The 21,370-nt window shown below is 50.1% G+C and overlaps 1 protein-coding gene across 1 annotated transcript in view; it reads right to left on the bottom strand.

Moving 5' to 3' along the window:
• Positions 1-21,081, bottom strand: part of LOC122176233 (syntaxin-binding protein 4-like) — a 28,444-nt gene extending 7,363 nt beyond the window's left edge. Inside the window, 13 exon segments of the mRNA XM_042864595.1 lie at positions 265-361; positions 2,629-2,726; positions 4,905-4,977; positions 6,319-6,472; positions 6,872-6,978; positions 7,151-7,292; positions 9,273-9,393; positions 10,027-10,112; positions 15,778-15,852; positions 16,147-16,216; positions 16,944-17,039; positions 20,951-21,027; positions 21,029-21,081. Coding sequence (XP_042720529.1) covers positions 265-361; positions 2,629-2,726; positions 4,905-4,977; positions 6,319-6,472; positions 6,872-6,978; positions 7,151-7,292; positions 9,273-9,393; positions 10,027-10,112; positions 15,778-15,852; positions 16,147-16,216; positions 16,944-17,039; positions 20,951-21,027; positions 21,029-21,081 — 1,249 coding nt within the window.
• Positions 21,082-21,370: the final 289 nt, after the last annotated feature.

The following is a 21,370-nucleotide window of genomic DNA, read 5'->3' as shown; positions in this document are numbered from 1 at the left end:
ATGCAATCCAGATTGATGGCTTCAGCACTTGGGAGGAGCATCGTATTGATGGGTGTGAACACCAAGATTTGGTCTGCAGTCAGGTGCAGTGGGGAGGAGGCACCTTTGGTGTCTGCTACTCATTATAACTGCTTTCAGGCTACATCAGGGCTCAAATGAGTGTTTCTGCCCAGCCTGCTGCCTTCCAACAGCTGTTTCTCTCCTCTTTCAGCCATCACCAAGGCTGCACAGACACTAAAAGCCCACGGGGAGCTGCCTGCTCACCTCCATAGGCCACCGTCCCCTGCGAGTCTGTGGTCAGGCTCTGCCGCAGCTGCCTCTTCTTCTCCTCTGTCACCTCCAGGCCGAGGTACTGCAGAACCTGCCTCAGGAGCAGCAAGCACTTAATAGAAAAATACTAAATAGAAAGAATGGTTTGAAACATGTGCTGGGAGCACACGGTGCTGGGTTTCTCCTGGAAGTGGCTCCAGGCACCAGCTGCTGCAGGAGCAGGGTTGGGCTGGATTTCCAGTCTCTCCTTTCCTACAGCTGCACAGCAATGCCTGTTCCAGGAGATATATTCACGACTCTCCAAGAGCATTTTATGCAGATGGCAAACAGATTTGCAGCTATTTAATGGGCAGGAGCTTTATTAAATGCTTGGAGTTCTTTCTCTTGCAGCCTGAACCGTGCTTGGGATTGAGAGGATAAAAACTATTCACAGCATATTTCCTGAGGCAAGAGGAGACATTCAAATACTTTCCCTCTTCACTGCACCTATTGCTCTCATTACGAGGATGCTCCTGCAGATATTTATCAACCCAAGCCCTGGGCACTGCACAGAGGTGGCTAAACCTGTGCAAACACCACTTTGGTGCCAGAGGCAACGACTAAAAGGCTTTAAAAGACAAATTCCAGCTCAATTGAGAAGCTGGGAATGAGCTGGGATTGAAGTTAAAGCTGCACCCTTGTCTCCTGCTGAAGGGTCCAACACTCCCCGTGGGTGCCCCCACCGTGTCCTGGTGTGCACAGTGTGCACCCCTACCAGAGCTACAGCAGCCAGCTCTTCCAGCAATGGATTCTGGAAGGGGATGCCAAGCACCCGAGCTCCTCGCGTTGTAGAGTCTGGTTTATAGGCAAGGCCGGGGCAATCCTAAATCCCTGTCTCAGAGAACAGGAGGTGGGATAGAGGAGAGGATGGGATGGAGGAAAAGGGGATAGGGGAGAGGATTGAGTATGGAATGGGATAGAATGGGATGGGTTGGGGGAGAGGATAGGGGTTAGAGGGTAGGACAGAGGGTAGGATAGAGGATAGGATAGGACAGAACAGAGGACAGAGGATAAAGATTAGGATGGAATGGGATGAGGAGAGAATAGGGGATAGGATAGAGGAAAGGAGAGCATAGAATAGGACAGAATAGAGGATAAGGGATAGGATAGAGGATGGGATGGAATGGGATGGGATATGGTGGGATGGGAGAGAGAATAGGGGATAGGATAGATGATAGGAAGGGATAGAGCATAGAAGAATAGGACAGAATAGAGGATAGAGGATAAGGGATAGGATAGAGGATGGGATGGGAGAGAGAATAGGGGATAGGACAGGGGATGGAGGGCAGAGGATAGGATAGGATAGGGACTAGAAGAGAAGAAGGGAGAGGAGGAGAACTGCGGGTTTAGGGTAACTCAGCAGCCCGTTTGCGGGCAGGAGCTCCGCGCTGCCGGGCGGTGGCAGCAGATGTTCGCCGGAGCCCCGCACTGCTGAGCGCTCCCGCACTGCTCCTAAAAAAGCAGGGCCCGGAGGGGAAAAAGAAGTACATGCACCCCAAAACCAGAGCAGGGAGCACGGCCTTCACGACAGACAGCGACAGACAGCCGAGGGAAGGAATTGCTGGGGGCTCTGGGGCTGCGTGCAGCACTGGGAGGGGGCCAAGAAGAACCAAAGTTCTTCCAGCCCCTCTGGGCACGCAGCTGGGATGCTCAGTGCTCCCTGCTCTCCCTTTGCAGCTCCTAAAGCTGGACACAACCTCCAGCAAACTCAACTGAAGAGTCGAGATGCAGGGCTTTTCCAGAATCTTCAGTAATGATCGGATTGATTAATTGCAGCACGTGAGCAGAGCAATGGCACCATGGAAATCAGCACTTTGAGCTCCGTGTACCTGGGCTGCTGCTGTCCCTGGGGGGTTCAGGTGAGAGCAGAGGGGACTAAGGCTGCAGCAGCCCCTGCTTTGTGCAGGATGGTGTGTGCTGCTTAGAGCACTGATGAGGCACAGCAGCTTTATTCTGTGCAAACAGCCAGGCTGATTCCCTACGATCATTTCTATTCCGTTTTGCCATTTTTAATCCCTCTGGAAAGCAAGTGACACAGTGACCTCAATGCTAACACCTGGTGCAGTCCTCCCATGCAATATCAATGCAAAATGGAAAGCTCTCAAACCATTCCCAGCTCAGCACCAAGTTTTGCTGCGTCTGCTCTCAGCTCAGGGCCAGATTCCTGCAGCAGCATCCCAGGCAGCGTGCAGATCACCCACCCACCCTTAATTAGTATTCAGCATAGGGAGGGACTGGTGGCACATCCATGGGTGTTTTTCTGCACAGAGCACCCCAGGAGGACAGGGAGGAGATGTCACTTTGGAACCATGCACTCACCAGCTCCAGCTTGCCATCCTTGAGGCGAATGTGGGGATCCAGTGCTACTTTGGGTTTGGAGCCCGTGGCTGCTCTCAGGCTGGGGGCTGAGCAGGGTGCTGAAACACCAAGGGGAAATGTTAATGGAAGGGGGCTTGGGTAGAGGAAAGAAATGCCTGCAAAGCACCGTTCAGGTTATATAAAGTAGAATGTGCATGCAGCAGAACACAACTGAAGAGCAGGATTTGTTAAATGTGGTCCCAGGCACTGGGGGGGGATGGCAAACCCCTACTAAATGTGGGCTTCCTCATGGTTTAAAACTGGATGCTCTACCTGAGGACCACAGACTGCCAAAATGCCACTGAGGAACTTTCCAGCCATAAGTTTTTGGATTCCTGGGGTCTGTAATTAAAAGAAGAAATAAATCTACCTGGATCTTGTCTAGGCTAATTGGTTAAGCAAAACCAAAAGCTAAGGAGCAAAGTTGTATGATTGGAAGCCTTGGCTTTTCACAACTCTCATGGGATTAAGCAATGTGGGAAAATACCAATGCAAGACTTCTTCTCTCCCCAAGACTGCAAAAAGCCTTGGGCTCCTTTCCCAGGCTGCCCAGGCAGGATGTTGGGGTGGGAGCTGCATGCACTGCAGCTGAAATGTTCCTGTGAGAGGAGAAAGGGCAGCAGCTGTGCAGGTTGGAGCTATCTCAAGTTGGAGAGAACCCTCTGCTGACAGCTGGCTGCTCCCTGCAGGTGCCGTTACCAAAGCACAGTAGTGATACAGGGCCCAGGTAACACTGCCATGGCACTTGTGCTTCTCCATCCCTGGGGGAAACCCCCACAATTAACCCTGGGAGAAGCTCAGGGTGGCTCTGCTCATCCTACAGCATGGCAATCCCTCATCGTGCCAGCAGCACAGGATTCTCCCAAGGACCAATTCTTCTTTCCTGCCTGAGATCTGCTTTACAGCCTGGGCTCCCATCCCTGGCCCAGCCCTTCAGTGATGCCCGACAGGCACACGCCCCTCATCCTAATCCCAGGATTCATCTGCTCTGCTAATGGCAGCAGCTGGGAAGCAGGAAGATGTAACACATGGGGATTGGCCACCTGCACTTCACTCCCCAAGTTCAAGGGCAGAGCTGTTACCTCTGAGCATGGCTGATCAGGATTAGCTCAGCGAGGCTCTGCTGTCAGCTCTGGACATGCGGATATCCAGGGCGTCTGCTGGTCTCCCACCTCCAGGCAGTCCTGTCCTGGGCTCTGAGCATGGCTTGCTGCTCTTTCAAAGCCACTTGTCTGCTTTCATGGGTGACAACACCAACACAAAGCCTTCCCGGCACTCGGCATGAAGCAAACGTGTGTAATAAAATCCCCCAGCTAAGGCAGGAAGCAATTAGGTCATTGCTATTTTGCTGGATTGCCTCCATGGCCTGGGGGGGTTTTCTCCCCATCACTGAAAGCAATGCCTGCTGGTTGTGGCCACACAAAAGCCTCTCTGAAACCAAGATTGTGCCTGCTGGGGACTCACTGCCATGGTAACAAAGCCCACCTTTCCGGGCAGAAGTAACCTCTGAACCACAAGAATATATGGGATCTTGTGAAAGTAATCTCCCCAGACCCAGAATCATTTGAGCTTTCCTGTTATTCCTTTACGGAAAGGTGAATCTGCATGGGGATCTGAGCTCAGCCCCCCACTGCCAGCCCCCTGGGGACAGCGTGGGGCTGTGCCACCAGGTTACCAGCTCACAGAGGGCTCAGAGCATGGAGAGCATGACAAAGTAAGCAAAAATAAAGCTTGGACATAAGAGAAACCTGACACTCTCATCTAGAAGCAACTTTGATTTGAACACCTGAGAGCAACCTGAATGCCTGCACAGTGTCTGGGACTGCCATCTGCAGTGCAACTTTGTGGAACTTGCCTTTTTGCTGTGCTGTGTCTCCATGTATCAACTCTTTGTTCATTCCCATCAGAAGGGAATGCTGCCTGCAAGGATCTTTTTCACCTGGGCAAAGGTGCTGCTGCAAACAAACCCATGGGACAAGCGGTGTCTTCTGTTGCCTGTAGGAGACAGCACTCCTCCAAACCTCTTAGAAAAGACTTTTGCTATTGTGGATAATAAATCAATATGGGCATAACCACCTTCCCTATGTCCTATTGGGATGAGTGTCATTATCACAACATCAGATTCCACTACAGCAATATAATTATTGCTGTAGAAATGAATCTCATTGTCCTCAGCACCGAGGAGCCACAGCTGTGCTTGGGACCAGCGCAGACCCAATGAGGAGCAGGACTCTTACCTGAGACAGTGAGCTCTGGTGGGCAGATATCTGGTGACAAAGAAGGCACAGGAAAATGGTTTTCATGTCTACTCTAGAAAAAGAAGACAAAGAAGGCATAGAAAATCGCTGAGCATAATCTGGTGGTGTAAACAGAGAGCAGAGGAGCTCAGGAGAGAGCAACCCAGCTGTCCCTGAGCCATCCCAAAGTATCTGCACACAGAAAATGTGAGTTCATCGTTTCTCTAACTGCAATTGAGAGCTGAGGATGAATTTGGCCTGCTGAGCTTTCTCTGTAGGGGTTCTCCCTAAGCCTCTGCACTCAGGACACCAGTGAGGTCCTCATTCTGACTGTGCTCACCCCAAACATAACTCAGACCGATGTGACAGGAAGCAGAGATGTGTGCCCACCCTTTCTCAAGTAGCAGCTTGTGGGCTGAAGCCTGAGGATGAAGGGAAAGGAGCCACAGCCCAGCTGAGCTGAGACTTCATTAGGAGTTCCATCTTTTAGCAACAAAGTGAGGAAAGGAGAAATTTAATTCCAGCCAGCAGTTTATTTTCACATACACAGAGAATTACACAAGCTGAATGATAAAGGATCTCTCCATACTACTCAGCTGTGTATATTTAGGCTAAGGCTGGCTTTCATAAGCAAGTCTGCAGCTTGGCACAGCCAAAGGCAACATGTGCTTGGCATTCTTGCAAGTCTGTGTCTCCACAGGGTCCGGAAAAGAGAACCTTTTGGGAATGATGCTCATACAAAAGGAAACACCATCCAGTCTTCTCTTATGGCATTAGAGGTGGAAAAGGGCGGGCGACACACCAGGCATTGCAACAATCCAGGAAAGGAATGCTAACTGCACACAGCCCAGCCACAGGCCTAAATTATCGTGGGGGTTGCATGTTTCAATCCTGTATCACTGTGCACAGCTCCAGCCCTCACCTCTGCAAACACAGCAGAGAGCAAGGAAGCGTGAGCCTGTCTTATCATTAGGCTGGCAAGGAGTAGACATGGGCTGCTTAGGAATGCTACAGGTTCATCCTCATCAGAGGTCTTTAAGAACAAAGAGTTGTTGCTGCCTTAGGAAGGAAACTAGATCAAACCGACTCTCGTAATCCCTTCCAGCCCTATGGCTGCTGGGGAATGAGATGCAGGTTGCTATCCAGGTCGTATTGTTTTTTAAACCTGAGACTCCTGAAACAGGATGGAGGCTCTGGAGACAAAGCTCCTGTCATTTGCCCTAAACCCAAGACAGAAGACACAATATTTCAGGTTTAAAATACCCGATTGCAAAACAGAGCCGTATACGCCAACGCTACAGGCTGTGCACAGTCCAGAAATAATAGTATAACGTCCCCAAAAAAGGGGCCTTTTTGATGAAAGGCAGATCACAGGACTGTGGTCTGTGGTCTCAGACCTGAATGTTCAGCCTACCTCTGGGGACCTCACGTGGACCTTCAGTCTGCAGGAGCTCAGCCCATTTCCCACAGCCTTCGGTGGTGGCAATGGGATGCTGTTATGAGCTGACAGTCCGGGATGTAACCGTCCCCTTCCAGGAATAAAGGCCACTTCTGTGTTTCCCTCATGTCTGAAACGAACAACAGAGAATATTTCAAGAATGAATAAAGTACGGCTGAAATTTGTAGAACTTTTGTGCCCGTGTTTCTTTCTCCAGGCCAATCTCACTTAAGCCAATGGAATCCACACCAGTGTGGTGGAATCTCCACCAGCTGGGTTGTTTGCTGGGGCTGAAGTTCTATAGAGCAACCCTGTTGGGCAGTGATGGGGGATATTGCACTGGCAGGGTCTGTGTTACACTTTGGGTGGTCCAGGCTGTCAACATTTCTTTGTATCACAGCAACCTTGAAGTGCCATTCAAACAAAAAGAGCATCCTGCTTCCTGACGCCAAAGGTTGGCAGGACATTAAGTGTTTCTCCCCAAGACTGTTACACTGTGATGATAACAGGAGATGTACTGCATGCCTACCTGAATTTGGCTTTTGCAATAATTTTTCTGGCCTCTTCCAGTGTGCTGCCCACCAAAGAATCTCTGTTGATAGCAATGAGTTGGTCACCGGGTCGGAGCCGACCGTCCTAAACAAAGAGAAAGAGCACTGGGAAAGAATGTCCCTCTGCCCAACTCCTTCTCCTGCAATACAAATCTCCATTAATCCGTGCCATGCATTATTCATCCCTCTGTTTCAGAACAGCTGGAGCTTCTAGAAGTCGTCATTCAAAGGCACTGAGGGTTCCTACACTGACTTACCTTGTAGCAGTCACCATCTGGTGTAAGTTCTTGGACATAAACCATGGGACCATCAGGCCTGTTGGCTCCACCACTGACCGTCAGCCCTAAGCCAGAGGACTTTGCTATAGAAATGCTCTGGATTCCTGATTCAGTGGAGTAGCTGCAAGGCAGAGAGGTTAGCGAGCGACTCGAGGTGACCTGGTTTATTTCCCCACGTCTCTAGACAAACTCTGCCTGGTTTTCTTTATGCATAGGGTCCTCCCAGCTTCTCCTGATCTTTTCTGCCTCCGCATCTCTTTATCATAGAATCATAGAACGGCCTGGATTGAAAAGGACCACAGTGATCATCCAGTTCCAACCCCCTGCTATGTGCAGGGTTGCCAACCAGCAGCCCAGGCTGCCCAGAGCCACATCCAGCCTGGCCTCAAGTGTATCCAGGGATGGGGCATCCATCCACCCTGCATGTAAGGGAGGAGGTGAGGACTCCAGTTTCTCAGCAGACACTGTTTATCATTAGGAAGATAATTGCCTTGCCTAATCCTGAACCCAAAGCACACTAAGAATTAATGAGGTTATCATTCAAAATCCAACCTAAATTACCAGACAGGTTAGCTAGCTGCTAAACATCCATAGCAGGAGTCAAAGTGAAGCTCACAGCTGACTTGATATCTCAGCTAAGTTTGGCCTCAAAGCCTTGCAAGGTGCCTTGAGAATCAGGCTCTCAAACACCTCCGCAGCAATAACAGCCACACAGTAAGAGTGCTTAGGAACCCCACAGTGTGCTGCTGTGCTCTGGGCCGACAGCAATCCGTGCCTCAATGCACCATGCACCTTAAAATACAAAAAATCACTGTCCTAAGAAATGCAGAACCCCCAGAGGGGGTTAATGGAGGAGGGAAGATGCCTGCTTTATCCAAACCAGCTGCCAAGGAGATGAGCTGGCCTCTCCTCTGAAAGGGTCTCTCACTCTGTACAAGCAGCTTAAACCTCTGGTGCCAAATATTTGTGCTCTGCAAATCCCTAATAAAGGGCTGATATTTAGCAAGAGGATTTACTGGTTCTGCAGCGAAGCCTGATTCTCTGCAGCAGCAACTCGACTTGTTTACAGTGTCAAAGGAAGAGGAGCTGTGGGCCCTGGGGACGAGAGGTCCCAATTCCAGCACTGCTGACACCCTTCATGTTGCGCGTCTCTCAAAGGTCAACCCCACGCACCCTGGAGAGGAGACTCGGCCAAAAACAAGCTCTGCCTGCCCAAACCTCTGACCCTGCGAAATATGAAAGGGCCAGATGACCACATGAAAACACACACTCCAGGAAACGCTCCCAAGGCCAAAGGACGAGGTGTCTGCAGTTGGCCACGGCTCACGGCAGCGCGCAATGCTCTCGTTGCACCGTGTCGGTGTGCCAGGAGCAGGACAGTGGGAAATGTGCTCTTCAGGCACCTCCTGATGGCATTGGGGGCCTCGCAGAGGTGCTCAGTGGGGTTTGGGGAGGCAGTGGGTACCATCCTCATGGTTGGTGGGAAGCCACAACTTCTCCCCATGTTTCAGAGAGGAGGAAGATGTGTGGTTGTGTGGTTAACCAGGACCCAAATGTGTTGACCATTTTGTTGAGGAAGCTTTTCAGCTTTTGGGGTACAGGTTTGCCAGGAAGAGGAGAGCTGTTGCTGTGACAAGAACAGCAAGGTGACACTCTGGAATGGATACTGAAACAGTAAGCCATTGTGGTGATGCAATAGCATAGCAGACATAAGGATGAACAAGCCATCCTTTGAACACTGTATTCAAATTCTGTTTTTCCCTCTAAAACAAAGTTAGACATATGGTGGCATCTTTCTGACAGCAAGTGGTCTGGAGCTCCTCACTTTTTACTGTACACATGTCTCCTTAAAGAAACCACGTCCCAGCAACTTACTACCAGCTGCTCATGAAAACCAGTGCATCCAAGCCTTTAAAAACCTGGCAGTGCAAGGCTAATGGTTGGACTCAATGACCTTAGAAATCTTTTCCAACTGAAATGATTCTATTCTATGATGCTATGAAAAGCACCACGGGCACCTTGCCTTGCTGACTTGTGAGAGCAGATCACAGTGGTGAGTGGGTCACTGCACCATGGCACCCTGGGGCCTGGCTGTACGTACTGAGCGTGGGGTGCATGCGCCGGGTTGCCGATGAAGGGGCCGTGGGAGCTGGCTGGGCTCAGCAGCAGCGGGCTCTGGGAGCGCGAGGAGGAGCCTGAGGATGTGCTTTCCAGGTATCGACCTGAACAGCAAAGTCACAATCAGTTCAGGGAACAAAAATTCACCAGTACCACCCTCCTGCTTTGCTCTACTGTCAGCAGCTGGTAGTGGCTGGCTTTCAAGCTCCTGGGGAAAACCACATAGGAAAGACACATTGCTTGTGGAGAGGAAGCATTCAGCATCCTCAGTACAAGTGCAGCATGGGGCTGTCACCCCGCTGTCTGCCACAGAGAAAGGGCTGCCAGCCTTCTTGTGGCCTGCCAACCCAGAAAGACATCTATCCCCATGCATGTGTGACTTGCCATAATGGCACCTGGCTTAGCTTAACCTTGTCCCTCATTAAGCACTTTCCCTTTGCAGATGACAGGTATTGCTGGGATTACCAGACCAGCACTTCAGTTGAGTCCAAGTATCTGGAAAGCTGTTATGGCCCCAGCTCAATCCTCCCAGAATTTACAAAGCAGGTGCTGACTTGCTGCTTCGTTCTGCATAGGCAAAACCAGCTGTGCCCTGTGTGCCCTAGGAGATCATTTCCTTCAAGCCTTCACCCAAAGTAAATCAGACTAGAACACATCCAAAATAACTCTGAGACAAAGAAAACTCTCTTGGCAGAAGGATGAAGGGCAGCCATGGAGCTGCTGGCACTGGTACTCACTGCCACCATGCAGGACTGGTGAGCTCCGTGCAGAGCCGGTGTTGCTCTGGGAGCCAAACTTCTCCAGCAGCTCTGAGAACTCCCTCCTGGAAAGCAAAACATGGAATGGGTCAGCAATTGCTGCTCAGAAGAGTTTCCCACCACGCTGTATGACAGCAGTGCCCTCATGCAGTGACTTATTACCAAGCCCACAGGGCTGGCTCCCTCCAGCACTGAAGGGCAGGCAGAGATTTCTCACACCTAAACCCTGCAATCTCAAGAGGTTGCCTTTGTTAATGCTTTGCTGCCAGGCTGAGTTTGACAACACCTGTAGGTCCTTGCTGGGCCATGACTGCTCACGTATGAGAGATGTTGCTTCGCGACCTTCCTTTCAGCAAGTAGAACGTGTTGAGTTCTTAAGCTATTAAGACCCACCATTAGCCAGGTTTACCAGCTCTTGCATCATTTCTGTAATCCTTCTTTGAGCTGCTGTGAGCCTCTCACATCCCTTTGGACGAGGAGGCACAGAAAGGGGATGCTGGGGTCAAGCACCATCCTCACGCACCCGTCCATGCTGCGTCTGCTCTTTGGGCAACGCAGCTGCCGTTGCTCTGCTCCTGTGCCATCCTCTCCCTTCATAACCCAACGCTTCCCAGCCAAGCCAGCCTTCACTCAGTGAGAAAAGTCCCAAGGCTGACTCATTTCTTCCGGGTGTCATTACAGTCAGAGGAGAGACCCTGAAATTGGTGCTTCTGTGGCAGTGGCAGCGTTAGGTGTCCGCTTTGAAGGCAGGAGGGAATCCCCACGGGAAGGCGGCCGGCTGACAGCACAGCCACATGAAAAGCCGAGCGATGAGCAGACAGCTCTCACAGCTGACAGCCAGTCCTGCCCAGGACACAACCTGCAGGAAAGCCACTGCAGCAGCAGTTTCCTCACTGAGCAGCCTGCTCTTGCACACCGACAGACGTTGTGTCATCGGCATGCTCTGCTGGGGAGGTGTTACGTGTTATTGGCCAGGTTAGAGTCAACAATATAAAATGATGAGTAAATCATCAGCTCCTTGGGATCCTGCTGGAAGTGCTCTTAGTAATTTAAGTCTTCCCATTAACAACCAGCTCTTTAACTAACATCAAAGCACAACGTCTGCCTTATCTCCTATTGCCATCAAATGTATGCCTTATTCATCCCTGTTAATGCTAATTTAAATCCAAGTATCACAGGGCGCTTAGTGGAATGTCTCAATGGATCCAAATATTTTGCATCGGCACTGCTGTCTCTATCAACCAAACCTACGACCTTAAAAGAAGACAAAACTGGTTTGTTCCAAAACCTTGTTTCCCATAGAGCTATTTCAAGTGGCAGCTTCGTAGAAATAAGACACCGAGCACCGAGTGAGTTGAAGGACAGGTTAGAAAGATCCTATAGGCACTCACTGGGGTTTGGGGAGACAACGGGTACCATCCTGATGGCAAACCACAGCTTCTCCCCATGTTTTAGGCAGGAGGAAGATGAGTGGCTGCGTGGTTAACCAGAACCCAAATCTGTTGACCATTTTGCTTGGGCAGCTTTTCAGCTTTTGGGGTACAGGCTTGCCAGGAAGAGGCAAACTGCTGCCTGACAAAGATATTCAAGGGACACCCTGGAAGGGGGACATTAACAGTAAGCCATTCCAAAACCTCGCTTCTGTGAAGCTACTCCAGCTGGTAGTTTCTAGTTTTAAACACTGAAACATGTCCAAGCACTGAATAAGTTGAAGGATGGCTTGGATAGATCCTATAGCAATGGGATGCTGATTTCCCATCCCATGCTTTCCTTAGGATAAGCCTTGAATGTATCTTCCTTCAGCAGAAATTTCCCAATTTTCCAATAAAAGCCTTGTATTTTCACAGAGTATTCGGGTCCCCATTCACTGGTAACTCATGTGCTGATGGATGGAGTCATCCCTCTGTGACATACTGTAATGGCAGGGCTAACTTGCTAGAAGCTAACATGCTATTTCCAGTGATTACCTAGCCATCAGCAGCTGGCTTTTTGTTTTGGGCTGGGTGTTTCTGTGGTCATCCATTGTTACATTTTCCCCAGATAATAATTCAGCAGAGCATGGGGCAGGTTATGAACTTAAAACAATGGCTACAAAATTCTTAGTCAATGCAAATGCAACTGGTCCAGCAGCTCCTGTGTTCTTCAGCCCCGCCAAACAATGCAAGCCCAATCAACAGCCCGTGCTGTCAAACCTTTTGTTATGAGCAAGGACAGGCAAGGCTGGGACATTCTTTTATGTTATTTGAGTTTTGTTCATCCACAAAGTGAGGCGTCCAGCCCAGCCGCTCGCTGGAGGGACAGGTGACAACCTGCGTCGCACGCTGCCCTCATGGCTCCTGCTTTGTTGGTCAGTACTGCAAACAGCAATGAAGGCATAAAGATATGATTAACTTGAAGGTTATCCCAGCAGCAAGCAATGCACTGTTCTTTACTCAGTGTTGTATTTGAATTTGAAGAGAATCTGGAGAAGAGAGAGCTCCAGGGAGACCCAAGAGTGGCCCTTCAGCATCTAAAGGGGCTGTAAGAAAGGAGACAGACAGTCTGCTGGGAGAGGAAAAGAGAAAATGGCTTCAAACTAAAAAAGGGGAGATTCAGATTGGATATAAGAAAGAAGCTCTTTACAATAAGGGCAGAGAGGCACTGGCACATGTTGCCCCAGCCCTGCAGACCTAAAGGTGAGGCTGGGTGGGCTCTGAGCACTGATGAGCTGTGGGTATCTCCATTCATGCAGGGGGTGGGAGCAGGAGGTCTTTAAATGGTCCTTCCAACTCAAATGATTCTACTACAATGTGGGATTTGCAAATAGGTGGATGAAGCCCAGTCACTGAACCAGTGCACTGGAGGAATGCTAAAAAAAACCATAATCATCTCACTTTGTCCTTTCAGATACTAAGGTACCTCAGAAGCCATCTTAAATATTTAAAAATGTAGATATCTTTTTCTTTGAGCTGGGGCAGTGCAGAGCCTGGAGCTGCCCTGCACAGAGCTCAGCCCTGCAGCACAAGGTTGGATGATGGGGATGCAGCAGCAGCCAGCTGCAGTCGACTTTGCAGCAGATTAAGCAGCAGGGGTCAATCTTCCCGCAGAATATTGTTGTTTTATCTCATAATACCTTTTTGTCCTGCCCTTTTGTTCCAGGGAGAACAAAGGGTGAATCCAACATCAAAGGTGACTGTGAGAGCACTGCGTCTAGAAGCCTGAGCCCTGCACCAAGGCTGGGGAAAGAGGAGCCTGGGACATGGCACTCCTTAATAGCATCTCAATAAATAAAGCCTGCAGGGCAGTGGAACCCTAAACCCGAAGCACTGCAACCATGATGCAAGCAGCCAGCAAAGGCTGTTTTCTCGCACCCATCACACAGCAGCTGTGGCATTTCCAGCTCTGACGTGGGTGATGCTCCATATCCATGGTGCCACTCACTTGCCTGGAAAGCAGTGATGGGCACATGTGCATCGTGGCTCTGGGGTGAAAGAAGCTGTGCACCTCCTTTAAGAGCAGCTAAAGTGTCTGGAATGTCAGGCTTGCAGGAGTGAAGGAGGATGGATGTGCTCTGTGCACCTGATGGAGCTATGGGTGTCCCTGTTCATCACATGCAGTGGGACCAGATGGCCTTTAAAGGTTCCTCCAACTCAAACCATTCTATAAGAGCCATCACAGGAGCAGCCCCTCACCCACAGCTGGAGCTGGCAGGGGGAGGGAATCACTTTGCATTTGCTCTATGTGTGTTGCAACCACTGAGTATGGAAAGGCATGATTAACACATCAGCCTGTTTTTGACAAGATGACCACATGTATCATGCTCAGGTGCGTGATCAAACACCAGCTACACTGTGCTTGGAGGTGCAGCACAGGAAGGTTTTCTCACAGCAATAAACCTGAAAGACCAGGATGGTATCAGCACAGCCCACGGAAACAAGGAGCTATTGTAACTTTCAGGCTGAGGATGAATAAACAATGATTACATGTATGCAATAAAATTATCCTCATTAGCCAAAGAGGAGCACAGATGAAACAAGATCCAACAGTCCTCCAGAGTGTCCAGCTCTAAATCTGAATGCTCTGCTCTGAGCCCTAGCATTACTGCAGCTCTCTGCAGCACGCCTGATGTACCAGGCCAAAAGCACGCATCTTATACATGCCAGGACTGAGATCCATTAACAGCACAGGTAATTGGGGCCTATAATTAACTTCAGGGACAAATAATAGCGTTTATAAGTCAAATTCACCCAAGGGCAACCACGGCAAAATGCTACTCAGCTGAGTCATGGGGAAAATTGGCAGGCAGGGCGAATCTTCTTCCAAACCCAGAGCCATCGCCTTTCCTCCCCCGCTGCACCTCGTATGCTGAGGGTTTGCAAGGAAAAGCTGCAGGGTGGTGCTCAGCTCATGCCCCAGAAATCTGACATGGCAGTGTAAAAATGAAGGTAGATGTAAGGAAAAGAAAAAAGTAGGCGGGAAGGAGGGAAATCCTTCCTCCTTGTTCCACAGCCCTTCATCCTGGAGATACATCGTCTGTGAGATGATTATGTAAGCGAAATCTCTGCAAATCTTTACCAAAAAAACCCATAAACTGCTTACATCCCCCCCTGCCCCTCTGGGTAACCTTTTGCAGATTTAACGGATGAGCAGACGGAGGCTGAGCACAGTGCTGGAGGTCTGCCTGCCCCCAGCCAGGCTCTGCACTGCTTCACAGGAGCTGCAGCTGCAGCCAGAGCCACACATGGGGATGCTTTAAGAACCATCTGCTGCAGTTTACGATATTAGGAGGCGAGGTCGAGGGGCCTGAGCAGCTCGGAGCAGACAGAAATCAATGAAGAGTTGCATATCCCTGCTTATATCAACCTCATGGCCTCACCCAGAGCTTCTGCAGCACCTACTGAGGGACTCGGGCTTTGTGTCATAGCTTGGGATGCAATTTCCACTTATAAAGCACAATAAAAAATAAGTAGGCTGTCATTAATGCCAAATACTTCTTCCACCAAAATATAATGCTTCTCAGCCCTGCCATTACAGCACTCTCACCACTGAGCTAAGGGAGCGATGCTCCACGGCTATTGATGGATAAGAAATGAAACCACAGTCCCTGACACTAACAGGACATGGGCGCATTGAGCAAGTGATGAGCCAACCTGCAGCACAAAGCCCATGACAGCACCTGGCCTTCACCACACAGGTCTGTGGTTCCTGGTGCACCTCAGTGTCCCAGAAGTGCCAAAAAGAGATGATGCTTCAGCACGCTGCACCAAATCCCCCTGCAGATGTGAGCATCCTATCCCATACCTGGCTTTCCACAGTCCTGCCCTTGTGACACCATCATTATCGTCCAACCAAGACCAAACTGAACTCTTTCCTTCTTATTTCAGTGCGTCAAATTACCTCTAAAGAAAGCAAAACCTCGAAAGGAGAGGTTTTGGGGAGAAACAAATTGTCCTCCCTTGGCAGGGAGGCAGCGTGAAGGAAACTCAGTGCAGCTAACTGAAAAGGAAAGAGAAGTTCCTACTGTCCTTGCACATCTTCACCCAGAGCTCTATGCAGGATGCCATAAGCTGCAGGCAACTCAACTGCACGCAGCAGTGCTGAAGGAACCTTCCCACACCCACACTGCCCTCAGCCAGACACCCTTGGCTACCTCTATCTTTGCTACGGGCTTGAAGCCCAGTGCTGCAAGTGCTCTGCAGGTGCCAACAAATGCCACCATCACCCTTCCCAGTGCAAGATGCCACCCCTCACCTGGCATCGTCGTCGCGGGCTATCAGAAGGCGCATGTGGCTGGTGGCTGATGCTGTCCTCAGGATGTCCACAGCCCTGCAGGACAAGAACCACAACGTCTCAGTGCCGAGTCAGAGTGGGGCTGCATTGTTTTCACCCAGCCATATGTCAAAGCTCACATCAAACTTGTCTGTTTTCACACACAAACTTCTCATTTGATGATTCTTGAGTTGGCCCTTGGGAACAGTGCTGGGTGCAGAATCCCTTTGTTTGCAACAGAGCACGGGCAAAGCAATGCCCTGCTGTCCTCCATGCAACCTACAGCCTAAACCACTTCACAGAACCACACAAAACCAAGAGGAATGCAAGATTTCTGTCTGGATACGGTACCTCTCGCTGGTAACCCCAATTAGAGAATCTCCATTGACCTCCAGGATCTGGTCTCCTGGCTGCAGGCGCCCTAGAAGAGAAAACTAATGGATAAAAACTGCAGAAAATACAGCTTGAAGGGACTTGGAGAGGTTGGGCTGCTCCTGCCTTTGCTCAGAGACAGAATGAAATATGCATGGGTCTCTGAGATGCTCTCATCCAACCTGTTTTTCAAGATATCCCTAGATGAAGTTTCTACCACGGCCCTGAACAACTCCGCCAACATCAGAGGCCTTCTATGCTGTAAGGAGGAACGAAGACAAAGGCAAAAGTGACATAAAACTTTTGCTTAATTCAATTTAAGGTCAAGAAAAAAGCCCCCAAGTGGCACCTTCACCTGTTCTTGATTGTTCTGCTTTGGATGGAAAAATTATGTTGTAACATTGGGGGGGAAAAAAAAAAGTCTTCTTGGATTAAGTCCTAAAAGGTGAACTCCGCAGACCCTTTGCCTAATATCCACTGACCTGGAGAAGTCATCCCACTGCCGTATGCAATGCCATGCAATCACTGCAAGCAGAGAAGTGGAGTGAGCTTCATGTGGCGGGGATGGAACTTGGCTTAAAGACTCAAAGCAATCCTGTAAAAGCTGCAGAGCCCAAAGGCAAGGCTGCCCTCCTTCACTGCAGTGATTATCATTGCTAAACCCAACTCTGCTGCTGGAGAATCTAGGAGGAAACACCCAAAATGCCCAACAAAGCAGCACATAGAATATACCATCCTCTGGCTTTTCCAATCGCCCTCTTCCATATTTCACTCACCATCAGCATAAGCAACACCCCCTGGCAGGATCCTCTTGACATAAACTCCATATTCTTCTCCAGTGAGCTCCTTGATGCCACCGATCACCTTAATTCCTGGGGGAGGAGAAGCACCATGGCACAAAGGCATGAACTGGCTCGCTCTCGGATCTGACTTGTTGCAAGCCATACCTGTGATAAGTCCTGCGCACCTCCTGTGCTACACCAGCAGCAGGGTGAGGTCAATAACATAGGACAGAGGCCAAGAGCATCTGGGAGCACCTCCTCCACTTTGAGGAGCACTCAAGCCAGGAATGACTGCCTTCCAACAACTGAAAACTCAACGTTTGCAGTTAATGTGATCAATGCTTGGAAAGGGCACGATTCTGCTCTTGTGTGTGCCCCTGATGAGACCCACTGGGTGTTGCCTTGGGGGCTGTGCAGCTCCCCATGCCCCATGGGTTCCCTCACCACAGGCTGGCACTGCATGGCCACATCCCCGCCGGCACACGTAAGCTGGCTGGAAGAGGCACAAGAGACTTATTTACCCACTCTCATTAAATCCCACTTGGAGGATACAGGCTGCAGACAGAAGGATTAAAAAGCTTGGCTTTAATTAACAAATCTGTCCCAGGACCTGCCGGTCGGGCATTCTGCTGCTGTGGCCATGAGGGCAGGCTGAGGACAGTGGCACAGCAGCAGGGACATGCCCTAGTGTTGGCCCCAGCTCAGGACCTCTAGGGACAGCAACACAGCATCTACCCACTGCTCCGCACTCACTGTATCCTAAACCCTAAGGGCCCAACCATTTTCAGCTATCCCTGGGGAAAGTCCTCATGTTTGGAGTTCTCTGATGTTAAATTTGTGGTAGAACACAGATTATCATAATTTTTCGTTTCGGCCACATTTCGCACCCACTCACTGCTCCTTCTCCCAGGCAATGGTACAGGTGGTGAGGCAAAGGCACAGAGATGGTGCCCCATCCCTGCAGACACCCAAGCTCAAGCTGGATGGGCTCTGAGCACGGATGGAGCTGCAAGTGTCCCTGTTCATTGCAGAGGGGAGGGACCCTTTAAGGGTCCCTTTCAAATCAAATGATTCAGTGATTCCATGAACCCCAGCCCTGCTGGAGTGGTGTGATGCAAAGTGCATCCTGTAGCAGCTGGCTGTACCGTGCCCACTGGTGGAAATGCTGACCTATAGCTGTGAAAATGGGTGGCAAAGAGCCCTGCTTGCCACAGGCACAGGGACACGGGAATTCCAAGCGAGGGGGCAGGGAGGGATGGCAGCTCAGGTTGACAGTGAGACAAGCAGGGATGGCAGCATGCATCAGGGAAAGGAGGTACAGATGTACACCTCAGAGGTGGTGCAGCTGGGAGAGCATCCAGCAGCACCACGATGCCCATTCACAACCACCTCCCAGGTATCAACTGAATAATGACTCGTTTCTCTTTTGTGTCTGCAAATTGATTGTAATAATGGCTTAAATATAGCCAAAGTATCTACAAATCCTCCTTCATCTCCAACAATGTCAGGGGAAAATCCGATCTTGTTATTAAAATCAGTGATTACTGATTGCTCCTAGCCACACTCAAACTTTGACAAGGGGGAAAAAAATGAAACCAAAAACCCCTTTTCTGTCCCTAAGCAAGAGAGTGTTGCACCAAGGAGCCCTCACCTGGGCCTGGGGTTGGCACTGTGCAATGGGATAGGATGAGGCTGGCAGTGATGAACACAACCTGTCCCATATGGAGGTCCCAGCCCAGAGCAGGCATGATGCTCAGCCCCACCATCCAAAGCCCTTCAGGGCTTTGTTTGGGATTTCTGCAGCTTGGCTAGCATTCTCGAGAGCCCTCATGTTTTATAAACACCCATTTCAATTGAGTTTCTATCTGAGATCCAGTTTAGGTAAATAACGGCTCTTTAATTATCACAGCATCAAAGTCCCGGTATAATGCTTATTAAGTCATACTCAGGGCCAGATAATCTAGCCTATTTTAGATCTCTGTCTTTAATCTTCCTATTCTGGCAAAGGTCCTGGAGCTGATTCTGATGACCCCCCTCATTTCTCCTCTGAAGAAGAAAGACAACTGGGAAATTCCAGGTGGGAATTCAGTTTACACAAACCAAAACAAGCAGTTTTCTCCAGGTTCCTAGCAATCCTACATCATTCTGAGACCCTCGAGCTTCCCAGCTGCATCTAATCCCGCTCCCACTAATGCCAGTGTTGTAGTTCTCAGCTTCTCAGCCCTATAATCTCACCTGCTCCTGGCTCGCCAGGCAGCTCTGCACCACGGGTCAGGGGTGTGCTGGCTAATCCGGTTGTTTGGCCCAACAGCCTTCATCCCTGGTCATCCCAACAGCATGAGCTCTGCTCCAAGCATGGGAACCCAAACCCTCCTCTTTCCCTCTTCTACCACCTCACCACTGAAATTCCCTTTCTGGGGGGACCCCAGCCCCAGCAGCACCGTGCTGGAGCCCTGAAAGTCAGCACAGGGTGAGGCTGCCTGCTTTCTGCTTAAGCTAGCAATGTTCAATTACATTTCCCGTAATCCCTCTGTTGATCTTGTAGCCCCAGCCAGCTCTTTCTGTCTGAAGGAAGGGACAGATTGCAGGTGAACTGCTCCCTTCCCTGTCCTAAGAAGATGAAGGTCAAGATAATGGGATCTCAGCATTTCTAAGAAATGCTCTTTAAGCATCACCTCCCTTTGATGACAATTCCTTAATTCCAAACCCTGGTTCTGGAGCCACCAGGTAACCCCTTTGAACTCCTTCCCAGGTTCACATGTGGGTTTCCACACCAAGCAGTGAAGCCTCAGACTCAGGCCAAGTGCTGACCCACTTCACCAGCACCAAGTAGGCTGCTGCTGCCCAACAGAAACCAGGCTGCAAAAACACCTGGATCCACAGGGAAAAAGCCTGGAGAAAGGTTGTGATGGCACTAGAAGACCCACACGGTTACACCTACCAGCAGCACACCATGAGACTGCTTTCCCTGGGTCTCCTCCCTTAATAAACTAAGCTAACCCAACAGCTAAAATCCCACCAACCCAAATCCACCAAAAATCATCAACCAAATATACCTCCTGATATTAAAATAGCCAGCAAGCAAAGAAAGTTCTGAGTGCCCACAGGTCTCTCATGAGTAGAAGACCAAGAGAGAAGAGCCAGGAAACCTCATTAGCCAAGAGTTGGGAACAACCTCTAATTAACAGGTGGTCGCAGGAAACCCAAGGAGGTTGACTCCTGGGATGGGTCCCCAGCTGGTGACCTGGGGACCTCGGAGGCTCAGCAGGATGATTGCTGCTGGGAGCACACACAAGGGTGGCAGGAGATGCTATACTGGATCCTTTGCTGCTGACTTCTACGAGCCTAAGGCAGTTTCTCATGTACAGATGGGTATGGCCATCTCCTTTCCCTTTTCCCTGTGCTTTGATGTTGGGTGCCCTACAAAGGATGGCTGACTCACTGTGCTCACGCTCATACCTCTGGGCTGGAGTTTCCAATGGGATCCAGCCTGCTCTTAGGTAGCCCCATCTCCAGGACTTCCTGGGGCCAGGACACTGGCATGGGCATAGAAAGTGCTTGGGAATTTTTTTGTTTGTTTGTTTTAATGTAGAGAAATCAAAATCTGCAGAAAGGTGTGGAAAAGCCACCCCCCCCCAACCCTATTCAGACCCTACTCCAGGGTTCCCATGCAGCCACAGCGCTGCAGCTGCTCATATGTCACCAATAGGGAATTGGTATTTTGACCTTGTTTTAATGCCTCAGCTGTGAAAGGTGCTGTCAAATGTTCAGCACATACAGGCACAAGAACCAATATCAGGTTTCATAGGGTCATGGATGGCTTAGATTGCACAGGACCTTGAAGATCATTGAGCTTCAACCTCCCTGCATGAGCACATTTATCAGGCTGCTCAGGGCCTCATCCGACCTTTCAGATAGGGAACAGATCATAACACTAATGTTGTGACATGAGGGATGCCGGGGTTTCCTCAAATTGAGGTCTGGGGGGACTCAAGACTCACCCAGTCCATTGGCACAGTCGTAGAATTCAAAGCAGTGCACAGTTCGATCCATCCCATACGGTCCCATGAGTGTCCTGGCAGAGAGAGGAGAGGCATCTTTCTTTCTTGGGCTGCCATAAATTACCACCCATGTGTCCAACAAACCCAGAACAGCCCTGCCACCACAGCAGGGGGTTCCCATGAGATGACCAAAGGGATGACCAGCTGAGAGTTGCGTTGATATATTAAGCCCATGCTGGCAAAATGCAGCCCCCCTGCCACCCCCAGGGGTTTATGCAGCTAAATGAGAGAATATGGGCAGTGCTGGACATCATCCTCCCCACCCAGCAAAGCTGATGGACCTGTCTGCGATTCATTACCCCAGATTAACAGGGCTGGACAGCTGTCCAGCTCTGGGAAATGAGATCAGGGCCAGACCAG

The sequence above is a fragment of the Lagopus leucura genome, unplaced genomic scaffold (assembly GCF_019238085.1).
Source record: "Lagopus leucura isolate 7727_CA_CO unplaced genomic scaffold, USGS_WTPT01 Super-Scaffold_760, whole genome shotgun sequence".
In the NCBI taxonomy this organism is placed as follows: domain Eukaryota; kingdom Metazoa; phylum Chordata; class Aves; order Galliformes; family Phasianidae; genus Lagopus; species Lagopus leucura.
Note: the sequence above shows the minus strand (reverse complement) of the source record. Positions and strands in the feature narration are given on the sequence as shown.